This window comes from Pelodiscus sinensis, chromosome 26 (genome assembly GCF_049634645.1).
Source record: "Pelodiscus sinensis isolate JC-2024 chromosome 26, ASM4963464v1, whole genome shotgun sequence".
Classification (NCBI taxonomy): domain Eukaryota; kingdom Metazoa; phylum Chordata; order Testudines; family Trionychidae; genus Pelodiscus; species Pelodiscus sinensis.
Window position 1 is genome coordinate 266,964 of NC_134736.1, and position 12,758 is coordinate 279,721.

Genomic DNA, 12,758 nt, shown 5'->3' on the forward strand with positions numbered 1-12,758 from the left:
AGCATGAGATTTCTTCTACCAAGTGACCCAAGAAAAAAGCTGCCCTTGCCCAGAGGCCAGTGGTGGATGTAGGACATTTGTTTCTGCACTGATTAGCCTTTGTCATTCTATGCTGCCCTTTCTGCTTCTATTCCTCCCGCTTTAAATCATTTATTTCAGTTTACCCCGAGGTAAGCTGAAGTGTTGCCTTCCAAAGGGTTTTGAGCACAGTAAAGTTCATCTGAAGCTATGGTTCCAGATGGTAAAACGACACCAGAGTAACAATATCTGGGTTGCATGTAAACACTAGCTCTAGCAGGAATGAATGCATCCAATCCAAGAATTAATCTGGCCATAGTTTAAATGAATGTTTATTACTTGTACATCCAAAGTAGCCATGTGTCTGAATCATAAATTAAAGCTACAGAGAAAGACAAATAGATGTGTACAAACTCAAGTGAGAAAGGGGGATCTAGCTGAGGTTTTACCACCATGTTGTGTCATGTCATGTGTTGTCTTCCTTCATGTTATAGTGACAGCATTAGAGCTGCAATTGTAGCTTCAGCCATGTCTGCCCATTCTTAGCTATAACAACGACATTTACTGTTAGGCAAAGTGAATTCTACACCAATAAAATAAAGCAGCATTTCTGGACATGACATGCCATTTGTGACCTCAGGACCTCCTCTCCCATTGCTGTAGCCAGAAGATCCTGGACACGCTGTCTAGTGAGGAGAGGCTCAGTCCTGACTCTAGAAAAGTCCTATGATCCCGGTCCAAATGGTCCAGCTTTTTCTGCTACCTCCAAAGCAAGTTTCAAGTTCTGATCAAACAGCTCACACCTGCAGTAATCACAGAAGTACATCTATCATGGTCAGAATGGGATGTCAAAATCTCCATCTGCAACCCAACCCATGCTAAAACAAGGAGTCCGGTGACACTTTAAAGACAAACACATTAGAGTATTAGAGCATAAGCTTTTGTGAGCTACAACTCATTTCCTCCGATGCTGGTGTTTTAATCAGAAACCAAGAGCTGGAAGACAGCCAGTCCCAGTCCTGCAGCCGTTTCTCTATTCTGCCAAACTCTGCTACTGAATCAGACCCCCAAAGCAGCTTGAGTTCAGCTTTTCTGACATGCCACAACAGTTTCAAAAGTCTCAAGCTTGATTGCCACCTTGATAGGGGTTAGAAATTCAATGAGGGTCCGGCCAAGAGACAGCATACCATATTGCTCAAATGGAACATCTCCAGAGGAAGTTTCCTCCAGCTTTTTAGAGAGGACAGAAATTAGACTGCTGTTCTCATGAGACCTCTGACAGCGCTGAACCTCCTTATGAAATTTAATTGTACAAAAATTCAGGCTTTGGGTTGATACAGACACTACAGGTTGGACTTCCCTGGTCCTTCACTCTAGGGACCTGAGTGGTCCCAAAGAAGGGATTTTGCCAGACCAGGGGAGGTCTCTGCTCCTGGCCTGGCCTCCCGGTGGGCTCCCCATGTGCAACCAGTCCTGATGCTCTGCCACAGCATCCCATGGTCCTGCCCTGGGGCTCTGTTTTGCTGTGGCAAACGAATGCCCCACTACCAGTGCTCCCAGCCCTCCCACAGCAGCACTAGACCCACCAGCCTGCAGTCCCGCTGTGCCCCATCCCCCCCCGAAGCAGACTGCTACTCAGCTGCCAGGGTTCCCAGCGCTGCCAGCTCTACCAGAGCAGCACTGGTCGTGCTGCCGGAGCTTCTGGCTTCGCTATCCCTGCTGTGGCGGTCCCGGAGCCCGCTGGTGTTCTGACCCTCCACCAGGTCTCTGATCCAGCAGCATCCTTGGTCCTGCCACCCCACAAATGTTGCTGGACCAGGGAGTCCTGATTGAGAGAGGTTCAACCTGTGGTTTTGTTTGACACACAAAGCAGTCAGGTTTATTACTGGAGCTTCGGGCAGCAGCACAGGTCAAAACAGAACCCAGCAATCTTAGGGTTATTTAGTTAATGGATTCTGGGAATGACAGTTGAAGACATGGGGTCTATTTCCAATTTCATCACTGACCAAATAACCTCAAACAGTAAAATCATTTGCTTTCCCACTGTAAAATAAGTTGGTCTTCCATGCTTCAAAGGATGTTGTATTAATGGTTGTAAAGTGCTCTGAAAGAGGTGAGCTGAGCAAATGCAAGTATCCTGTTATTCTACACATCTCCTTATGCCCCTACCTGATTGGCATCTCCAGTGAGTAGAAAGGATTTTTCAGAGCAAAGTCAGAATAAATCTCGTAGATCTTGCGCAGAAGGGACTCTATCCCAGCTTGCCGTGGATCAGCAAGTACTACAAATTTGATCCCTGGAACCATAATGAAAGCAGCATTAGCAGAGACTTGGTGCAAGCTGCGAAGGTAATATACTATGAAATACATTCCTAAATATAATTGAAAAGGCCTCTTTTACAGGCAGGATGGGAGATCAGTTGACACCACCAGAAGATTATTTAAAACTTGCCTAGTTAATATATAATGATTGGGTAGAATATTTTAAAAAGCCAGTATTAGTGATGTGATTTTACTTGAGGTGCACAAAGCATGTTTTGAAATAGTTACAGTGCCCGAGACCAGCGGTGGTCAACCAGTAGAGCAGGATCTACTGCTAGATCTTGGAGACTCGACAGGGGATCCTGACTGGTTTTTGCCCGGCAGCTAGCAAGTGTTGTCACTTCAGTTGTCCCTCCACCCACTGTCATGCTGCTCCTGCCCTCTGCCTTGGAGCTCCCTCCTGGGAGCCTTCTGCTTGCTGTGCAGAATGTGGGAGGGAGAAGAGGGGCAGTGCTGCTGTCAAGATACAGAAGTGGGGGGAGGAGGGACACCCTGTCTCCCATACAGTGAAGGGGCAGGAGGGAGCTTGGCAATGCAAATCAATCTCTCTCTCTCTCTCACACTCACACTCACACTGTTATTCTCATAAACACACTATCTGTCACTCATCTCCCAACACACACATGGGGGGTGGTTGTTACTTCTTTTACTGCTTGCAAAGTGTGTTTGTTTTGTTTGACGGGTCTGTGCAGTTCATCATTTTCATTTCTTTCTTATGCTTACAATTAATTCTTTGAGTAGTGAGTTCTAAAACACCTCATGGGTTGTGACTGGAGTAATTATCCCTGTGGTAATTGCTGCTTCTGGAAGTGGCTGACATGTCCCTGCAGCTCATGAAAAAGGCAGAGCAGGGGTCTCCACATGTTGTCCTTGTCTGCAGACACTACTCCTGCAGTTCCCATTGATCAATAAGGGGGAGCCTTGGCCAGTAGAAGCTGTGGGCTCAGTGCCTGTGGATGACGGGCAGCACGTGGCACCATGGAGCTACTGCTGTACATGCTTTCGGGAGTGGTGCAGGGCCAGGGCAGGAGTAAGGCTGCCTTAACCCCACCGCTCCACCACCCGGAAGGCATCTCAGTTAAATGGTGTCAAGCCAGATCATGCTTCCTGAACCCTGTTCCAGCCCTGAACCTCCTCCTACACCCAACCTCCTGCGCCCCAAGTGTGAGTTCCCATACACCCAAACTCCTTTGCAGAGCTTGCACCATGAAATGCCTCCTGAACCCCAAAGCCCCACCCTGGGCTCAGCCCAGTGCACCCCTCACACTCCAAATCCCTTTGCCCAAAACCAGAGCCTGCATCCTCACCCCTTACCTCAGCCTGGTGAAAGTGAGTGAGGATGAGGGAGTAGGAAGGAAGTAGGGAAGGGTATCTGGGTTGGAGGTAGATCTTACATTGCACTTAAATTGAAAAAGTGATCTTGTGGTTAAAAAGGTTGGGGATCCAGTGGCCTATACAGTTGAGTACCTGTAGAGGAATCTTGCAGTTCAAGCACAGTCTAGGGTTTACTTGCATTTCTCCAGACTTTAAAGACATGTTGGCCAATTGAGGCATGGACAAAACAAACTAGTTTCTCTGGCTGTAAAGAGAGGATAATTCTTGGGCAGTGAGTAAGCAGCTGAGGGCTAATTCATTTTTGTGAGGTAATTTGCCTTTTTAAGATGAAAGGCAGAAGAGAAGGGGAAAAGATGATTACTCTAGTATCTGGTTCAAGAGCAGTAGAGTAGAGGCATGCAGAAGGATTTACAACTAGGTGATGGGCCCCTGCTCAGAGGTATTGACAATCTAATTCCGAGAAATACCCTCTGAATAAAGACAAAGCACAAAAGCAGTCCTTTCAGCAGCATACAAGTCTATTAAAGCAGTTTGTACTTGTTTTTTCAGAGTGAGGGTGAAATAGCCTTGAGCTTGAACTAACAGGGATAATGTGAGCAATAAGTCTTACCTGTTAAAGTCTGAAAACAGTGTAGTTTAAATGTGTCTGTTTCTAACATCTCGATGCCAGAACTCCCTAGCTCAGGAGACAACTGGGACCCAATTGCAAACAACCTTCACAAACAAAGGGAAATTACTTCAGTCTTAAACAAAGGATTCCTCTTCAAGTTATTAGAAATGTGGTAGTCCATATTGGGTCCCTTCTCCACCCTCAACGGGTCGTCTTTGGGGTAGGGAATGTGGGTTCCTCTGCGTTTGGTCAGTGCCACATAAATGAGGGCATTACTGAATTATTAATTATTGGTGCCATGGTAGCCAGGACACAGAGCTCAACTTCCCAGTGAAAACTCACGAGTGAAACATGGAGGCCAGCATGAGCTTCTCATTGGAGGAGAGGCGAGGCCGACCAAAACGGATGGAGACGGGGTAGTTGGCAGGGTTGCAGAGGTACTCCAGCACCTCCTTCCCATCAGCTGTGTACTTCCCATTCACATCGATGCCATTGATGGAGAGTACAGCATGGCCCACTGAAAGCAGCACAGGAGAGCTGAGCCCCACAGCACCCACCAGCAACAGGTGCACGGACCTGGTCACTGTGCTGTTATCACAGGATCCCACCTGTGTCCCCTGGCTGGCCCCAAGTGCCCCCTCCTGTGTACTCGCCAGCCCCAGCCCCCGAACTGGACTCCACTGCCCCCCCCCCCAACTGGCCCCCAGTGCCTCCCCCACAGCCACTAGCCAGCCCCAGCCACCCAGTGCCTCCCCTGCAGGCACAGCCACTGCCTCCCCCACTGGCCAGCCTCAGCCCCCCAACTAGCCCCCAGTGCCTCCCCCACAGGCACAGCCACTGGCCCCCCCACTGGCCGGCCTCAGCCCCCCAACTGGCCCCCAGTGCCTCCCCCACAGGCACAGCCACTGCCCCCCCCCCACTGGCCGGCCTCAGCCCCCCAACTGGCCCCCAGTGCCTCCCCCGCAGGCACAGCCACTGCCCCCCCCACTGGCCAGCCTCAGCCCCCCAACTGGCCCCCAGTGCCTCCCCCGCAGGCACAGCCACTCCCCCCCCCCACTGGCCGGCCTCAGCCCCCCAACTGGCCCCCAGTGCCCCCCCCCGCAGGCACAGCCACTGCCCCCCCCCACTGGCCGGCCTCAGCCCCCCAACTGGCCCCCAGTGCCTCCCCCGCAGGCACAGCCACTGCCCCCCCCCACTGGCCGGCCTCAGCCCCCCAACTGGCCCCCAGTGCCTCCCCTGCAGGCACAGCCACTGCCCCCCCCCCCCACTGGCCGGCCTCAGCCCCCCAACTGGCCCCCAGTGCCTCCCCCGCAGGCACAGCCACTGCCCCCCCCCCACTGGCCGGCCTCAGCCCCCCAACTGGCCCCCAGTGTCCCCCCCACAGGCACAGCCACTGCCCCCCCCCACTGGCCGGCCTCAGCCCCCCAACTGGCCCCCAGTGCCCCCCCCCGCACCGCGGATGCTGTCGCGCTGCCCGAACGCCACCACCACGCGCTCGTCGTGGAGCTTGAGCACCAGGTCCAGGGGGAAGCTGAACGTTTTCTCGGCCTCGGCGCGCGGCGCGTAGTGATCCAGCTGGTAGATGAGCCCCCCGGCCTTGTTCACCACGTACACGCTGAAGATGGCCATGTCGGCTCCCGTCAGCCCAGGGCACGGCGGTGGGCGGGGATGATGGGAAGTGTAGTCTCCCCCCCCCGGTGACCCGGAAGCGGTGTGGCCCGGTGCTCCGGAAGCGCAGTGGCAGCACGGGGTTTCCCAGGCTGCCCGAGCAGGCTCTTTCCTTTCTCGTCCGACATCTTGCAGCAGCAGCAGCAGCAGCCGGCGCCATGGTGAGCCGCGCCGGGCAGGCCTAGGGCAGGGGTCTGCGCGCGGAGGTTGGACCAGCTGGTGCCGGGTTGGCCGTTAGTGACTCGGTCCCGTGGGGGGGGGGCGGCCGGTTCGAGCCGCCCCGTGTGGGTCCCGCCGGGGGAGGGTTTTCCCGGGGCTGGCGGCTGGTTTCACCCCCCCCCCCCCGTGTCTCTTCCCAGCCCCCCAAGGACGACAAGAAGAAGAAGGACGCGGGCAAGTCCGCGAAGAAGGACAAGGACCCCGTGAACAAATCCGGGGGCAAAGCGAAGAAGAAGGTGGGTTCCCGGGCGCGCGGCGGGGCCTGGGATGTTCCATATCGGCTAATTGAGCGACCCCGGGAATTCTTCCTGGTTACTCCCCTATTCCGTGGTGCCTGGGGCGAGGCCGGCAGCCCGCGCTCCAGCCCCGCTCCTGACGAGCCCCCAGCCACTGTCAGAGGGGAGCCAGTTTAAAAACCCAATTCCCTTGGGGACTAGCTGCTTGTGACATGGCAGTTCTACTGACCTGGATGTCAGCACTGTTACAGGGTGAATTTCACGTGTGTAAAGAAACACAAGTCAGTTTCAAGTTACAGTTTGGATTTTGGGGGTGACTTACAAGCTAGCACTGTGTCAGATTGCAGGTGGCTTAAATACAGTAGAATTGAATAACTGGTGAATATATGTGATTGCTGTCTGCTCTGGAATTTTTGTTTTGTGGTAGTGTAGAAAAAGGCCCTGCTGTGCATTTTGGAGCCTGATGCTAATGCAGGGGTGGCCAGCCGGCTGCTTTTGAGCCGCATGCAGCTCTTTGCTCCAAGAAATGCGGCTGTTGTAGTTCTGAGCCATGCGGCCAAGACTGCTTATGGCCAGCAGCTCTGCGTATGCCCCAGCACCTGGAGGGAGAAGTGCATGGCGGTGACTCCAGTGAGACCCAGGCATTAGGTTAGAGCAGGGGGCTGGAGGTACCTGGCTCTGGGGGAGGCATTGGATTAGAGCGGGGGGGGGGGGGGGGGGGGAAGAGAGACACAGAAGCACCTTAAACTCAAAAGTATTCATGGATGCAGAACAAGGCAGCCAACACAGATGTCCTGTTTAAACTCCAGGGCAAAAAAAGAATCCGAATGTCCCTGGTTTATGCTGTGTTTCTTTAAAGAAAATTCAAAGGCTATTGTTTGCCAGGCTGAAGCAATTATTCTGGGATATGAGTGTCTCCCTTATTGTTTTTGAACCTCTCATATTTGCAGTCTGGGACAGACCTAGATTTTAGAACTATAAAAAAGCCATAATATGCATTAGCTTAAAAAAAATGACAAAACCATACCAGAGATCATCAAGCTGGAGTGAAACAGGCACTCCAAATTGTGCTAATTTACTTCTCAGTTCAGTTTAATTTAAAAAAACTCAGACCATAATAGGGCACTTGTGCTCAATTTAAAATACGTGGTGGAGATGCTTTTTTTGAGAGAGAGAATATTACTGTATTTTTAAAGGCTTTTTGTTTTGTTTTTTTTTTTAATTGATGTTTGTTCCTTGTCAAATTCTCTGAAGATCTATGGACAGGCAGTGAATTTTTTTTTAAGTGACTAGAGACTTTTTTGTCTGAAATGTCCTGTAATGTTGTTTTTATCGGTACATTTTTGTGTACTATATCCGGGGCTGGTTGCCCCATTCACTGGCAGCACACACGTGCAATGCGGGTCTTGCACATGCACAGTGTGGGGCTGGCGAGTAGATTTAGCCGCAGTTTGTCAAGCCCTGTATCTATCTATAGATATATAAAAATAAATATATAATACATGGCTCTTTGCACTCTATCCACAGCTATTTTGGCTCTTAGTCTCTAACTGGTTGGACACCCCTGTGCTAATTATCAGAGGGGTAGCCGTATTAGTCCCCTGTGCTAATGGGTCAGTGCTGGTAACTCAGTGACTAAGATGTGTGTTGAACTGGTGCTCATCTGATCAACAAGCTTGAATTAGGTGGACACGGAGGAAATTTCTGTGTTAACTGGTGCAGTTCTTGAAATTATACCAGAGCTTTCATTTAGGGTATTTTTCTTTGGTGACCTTTCCTTTCTTTTTCTTCATGTAGAAGTGGTCCAAGGGGAAAGTAAGAGACAAGCTGAACAACCTTGTTTTGTTTGACAAGGCTACTTATGATAAACTGTGCAAAGAAGTGCCCAACTACAAACTTATTACGCCTGCTGTAGTCTCTGAAAGGTTGAAGATTCGAGGTTCCTTAGCAAGGGCTGCCCTCCAAGAACTGCTCAGCAAAGGTAAAAACACCGGAGACCTCAAATGTATCATGTCCCTCATTTATTGGTGATTAGAATCATAGAACACTAGAATTGGAAGGGACCTCCAGAGGTCACTGAGTCCAGTCTCCTTCCTTCACAGCAGAACCCGGTACCAACTAGACCATCCCTGATAGATGTCTGTCTATCCTGGTCTTAAATATCTCCAGAAATGAAGATTCCACAACCTCTCTAGGCAACTTATTCCAGTGTTTAACCACCCTGACAGCTAGGAAGCTTTTCCTAACGTCCAAACTAAATCTCCCTTGCTGCAGTTTAAGCCCATTGCTGCTTGTCCTCTCCTTAGAGGCTAAGGAGAACAATTTTTCTCCCTCCTCCTGACACCCTTTTAGATACCTGAAAACTGCTATCGTGGCCCCTCTGTTTTCTCCTTTCCAAACTTTAGCCCAGTTTTTGTCTTCCTTCATAAGTCATGTTCTCTAGACTTTTCATCATTTTTGTTGCTCTTCCCTGGACCTTCTCCAATTTTTCCACATCTTCCTTGAAATGTGGGGCCAAGAACTGGATAAAGTACTAAAATTGAGGCCTAATCAGCGCAGAGTAGAGTGGAAGAATGACTTCTCGTGTCTTGCTCATAACACTCCTGTTAATGCATCCCAGAGTCATGTTTGCTTTTTTTGCAATAGCATCACACTGACTCAGTTAGCTTGTGGTCCACTATGACCCCTAGATCTCTTTCTGCAGTACTCCTTCCTAGATAGTCGCTTCCCATTCTTTGTGTGTGACTGATTGTTCCTTCCTAAGTGAAGCACTTTGCATTTGTCTTTATTAAACTTCATCCTATTTACCTCAGACCATTTCTCCAGTTTGTCCAGATCATTTTGAATTATGACCCTATCGTCCAAAGCAGTTGCAACCCCTTCCAAGCTTGGTATTATCTGCAAACTTAATGAGCGCACTCTGTATGCCAATATCTAAATCGTTGATGAAGATATTGAACAGAACTGGTCCCAAAATAGACCTCTGTGGAATCCCACTTGGTTATGCCCTTCCAGCAGGGTTGTGAAATGTTAATAACTACCCTCTGAGAACGGTTATCCAGCCCCATCTAAGTTGTATTTACCTAGTTTATTGATAAGAATATCATGCAAGACTGTATCAAATGCCTTACTGAAGTCTTGGTATACCAGATCCACTACTTCTCCCTTACCCACAAGACTTGTTGCCCTATCAAAGAAAGCTATCGGATTGGTTTGACATGTGTTCTTCACAAATCCATGCTGACTGTTACTGAGCACCTTATTACCTTCCAGGTGTTTGCAAATGAATTCCTTAATTACTTGCTCCATTATCTTTACTGGCACAGAAGTTAAACTGACTGGTCTGTAGTTTCCTGGGTGTTATTTCCCTTTTTAGAGATGGGCACTATATTTGCCCTTTTCCAGTCTTCTGGAATCTCTCCTGTCTTCCATGATTTTTTCAAAGATGATACCTAAGGCCACAGATACTTCCTCTCAGTTCCTTGAGTATTCTAGGATGCATTTCATCAGGCCCTAGTGACTTGCAGACAAATTTTTCTAAGTGATTTTTTTACTTATTCTTTATCTTCTAAACCTACCTCTTTCCCACTAGCATTCACTGTTAGGCATTCCTTCATCAGACTTCTGGATGAAGACTGAAACACAGACGTCATTAAGCTCCTCTGTTGTTGTTTCCCCTCACTGAGCAGTGAGAGCCTGCCCTATCCTTGGTGGTCTTGCTTCTAATATATAGACACTCTTGTTGTTTCCCTTTGCTTGTAGCTAGTTTGAGCTTTTTTTGTGCCTTTGCCTTTCTAAACCTGCCCCTGCATATCTGTGTTTGCTTAATTCATCCTTTGTAATTTGTCCAAGTATCCACTTTTTATGACTCTTTATTTTTAGATCATGCAAGAGCTCCTGGTTAAGCCAAGGTGGCCTTTTGCCATACTTTCTATCTTTCCTACACAGCGGAATAGCTTGCTTTTTGGGCCCTTAGTAATGTCCCTTTGAAAAACTGCCAACTCTCTTCAGTTGTTTTTCACCTTAGTCTTGCTTCCCATGGGACCTTACCTACCAGTGCTCTGAGCTTACCAAGATCTGCTTTCCTGAAATCTGTTATGTTTTGCTGTTCTCCCTTCTACTATTCCTTAGAATCATGAACTCTAGGATTTCATGATCACTTTGACCCAAGCTGCTTTCTACTTTCAAATTCTCAACCAGCTCCTCCCTATTTGTTATAATTAAATTTAGAACAGCTTCCCCCAGTAGCTTTTTTTAAACCTTCTGAAATAAAATTGTCTTCAATGCAGTCTGTGTTGCCCTATAAGCCAGTGGATGTGAAGGGAAATGATGATTCAGTGCAGTCCAAGAACTTATTGGACAGACTGTGCCCCGCTGTGTTAGTTTCCCAACATATGTCTGGATAGTTCAGGTCCCCCATCACCACCCAATCCTGTGCTTTGGATGATTTTGTTTAAAAAAAGCTTCTTCTACCTGGGTAGGGGTGGTCTATAGTAGACTTCTAGCAGGACATCACCCTTTTTTTAAAATCCCTTTTAGCTTAATTCAGAGACTCTCAATGCAACTGTCTACTACGTCCATCTCCACCTCAGTCCAAGTGCATACATTTTTAACATATAAGACAACACCTTCTCCCTTTTTTCCATGCCTATCATTCCTGAGTAAGCTGTACCATTCTATACCAGTATTCCAATGTTGTGTATTATCCCACTAAGTCTCTGTGATACCAACCATGTCAGGGGTGTGTGTGTGTGTGTGTGAGCACTTCAAATTCTTCCTGCTTATTCCCCCATACTTCTTGCATTTGTATATAGGCATATAAGATACTGATTTGATCTTGCCTCCCATTTTTACCTTCTCCCTCCTCTACCTCTGCTATTATAGCTACACCCCCTCCCATTTCTGACCCATCTCCCAGATTTCCATGCTTCACGTACCTGTTGGCTTTGGTCACCTGCCCCCATTGAACCTAGTTTAAAGCTTATATTGATTTGATACAAGCTTGTATACAAAGGTGCATGGGCTCTGACCCTGGGGCTGCTTTAGGGCTGGTGAACCCAGGGGGAAAAAAATTGATAGGTGCTATATATTCACTAGCTGCCAGCTCCCCCTTCTGATCAACTCATCTCTGCAGGAGGCTCTGGGAGAAGCAGGGAAAGGTTGTACTGGAGGGGGAGGCACAGCCTGGGGTAAGGGGAGAGTTTGGCATCACTCAAATGGATATTTTACTTGGCATTTTAATGTTGTATAAAACCGTTCTCCTGTCCTACAAAACATTTAGGCTGTGTATAGACTGACAAGTTTTTCCGTAAAATCATCTGCTTTTGCAGAAAAACTTGCCAGCTGTCTACACTGGCCGCTTGAATTTTCGCAAAAGCACTGATGATCTCATGTAAGATTGTTAGTGCTTTTGTGGAAATACTATGCTGCTCCCGTTCGGGCAACAGTCTTTTTCCGAAAAACTTTTGCGCAAAAGGGCCACTGTAGACAGATGTTTTCCGCAAAAAAGCCCTGATCGCGAAAGTGCTTTTGCGGAAAAGCATCCTGCCAATCTAGACACGCTTTTCCAAAAATGCTTTTAACGGAAAACTTTTCAGTTAACAGCATTTCCGGAAAATCATGCCAGCGTAGATGTAGCCTTAGTGTTGGGACTGTTATGTCTAAGTAAGACTATAACTCTGCCAAAGGCTTCAATAGGAATTTCAGTGTTTCCAATCAAAGTGGTTCATAGTGCGTTCTACTCTATTTCTGTTATTGAAATGCCCTCTTGAACCAACAGGTTTCTAGCCCTGTGTCTGAAGTGCTCAATATAGAGCTGTTACCCTTTGGCCATATGGGCTTTCCAAGCTTAGTTGTTAACACTTTGTTTTCATAAATGTCTCCTGCTTCCTTCATAGGTTTAATCAAACTTGTGTCCAAGCATCGAGCCCAAGTGATTTACACCAGAAATACCAAGGGTGGGGATGCACCTGCTGGTGGGGAAGATGCATAGAAAGGTGAGCTGCTATTCCTCTGAAGTACTACTGGTTAAAAATTGCTTGCTACTATGAAGTATTCACTCTAGGGGATTTTAGATTTCTCCCCCCTTGCCTTGTGAAATCTAAACAGTGAAAACAAATAGGTGTGGAGCACTGGAAGAACTAAAACTCAAGTTCTTCATAAAGTGCCCAACAAGTGGAGGACTGTTCTTTCACGTTTTATTAAATGACTTTAAGAAAACAGATTGTCTAAATCACTGCTTTTTGCTTTGCAGGTTCTCCAGTCACCTCTGCCATATTTCATATGCAAATGTATACAATAAAGTCGTTGAATTAAAGAAAAAGTTTAAAGTTTTCTTGAGGGTGAGAGAGC

General features: G+C 48.1%; 2 protein-coding genes across 4 annotated transcripts; one reads left to right on the forward strand and one right to left on the reverse strand.

Moving 5' to 3' along the window:
• Positions 1-332: 332 nt before the first annotated feature.
• TRAPPC4 (trafficking protein particle complex subunit 4) lies at positions 333-6,280 on the reverse strand. 3 transcript variants are annotated; one of them, XM_075909690.1, is made up of 5 exons: positions 5,800-6,277; positions 4,627-4,801; positions 4,285-4,388; positions 2,188-2,314; positions 333-821 (listed from the first exon to the last, which is right to left on the reverse strand). In XM_075909690.1, exons 1-5 carry the CDS (start codon positions 6,110-6,112, stop codon positions 743-745), a joined length of 798 nt encoding a protein of 265 aa, XP_075765805.1. In that variant the 5' UTR covers positions 6,113-6,277; the 3' UTR covers positions 333-742. The 3 variants fall into 3 exon arrangements, with proteins under 3 accessions (XP_075765805.1, XP_075765808.1, XP_075765807.1); XM_075909693.1 differs by having other exon boundaries at positions 5,739-5,950; XM_075909692.1 differs by lacking the exon at positions 4,627-4,801 and having other exon boundaries at positions 5,739-6,280.
• On the forward strand, positions 6,070-12,729 carry RPS25 (ribosomal protein S25). The gene is made up of 5 exons (XM_075909694.1): positions 6,070-6,113; positions 6,312-6,407; positions 8,205-8,388; positions 12,305-12,403; positions 12,661-12,729. The coding sequence occupies exons 1-4, from the start codon at positions 6,111-6,113 to the stop codon at positions 12,397-12,399; spliced, it is 378 nt and encodes a 125-aa protein (XP_075765809.1). The 5' UTR covers positions 6,070-6,110; the 3' UTR covers positions 12,400-12,403; positions 12,661-12,729.
• Positions 12,730-12,758: the final 29 nt, after the last annotated feature.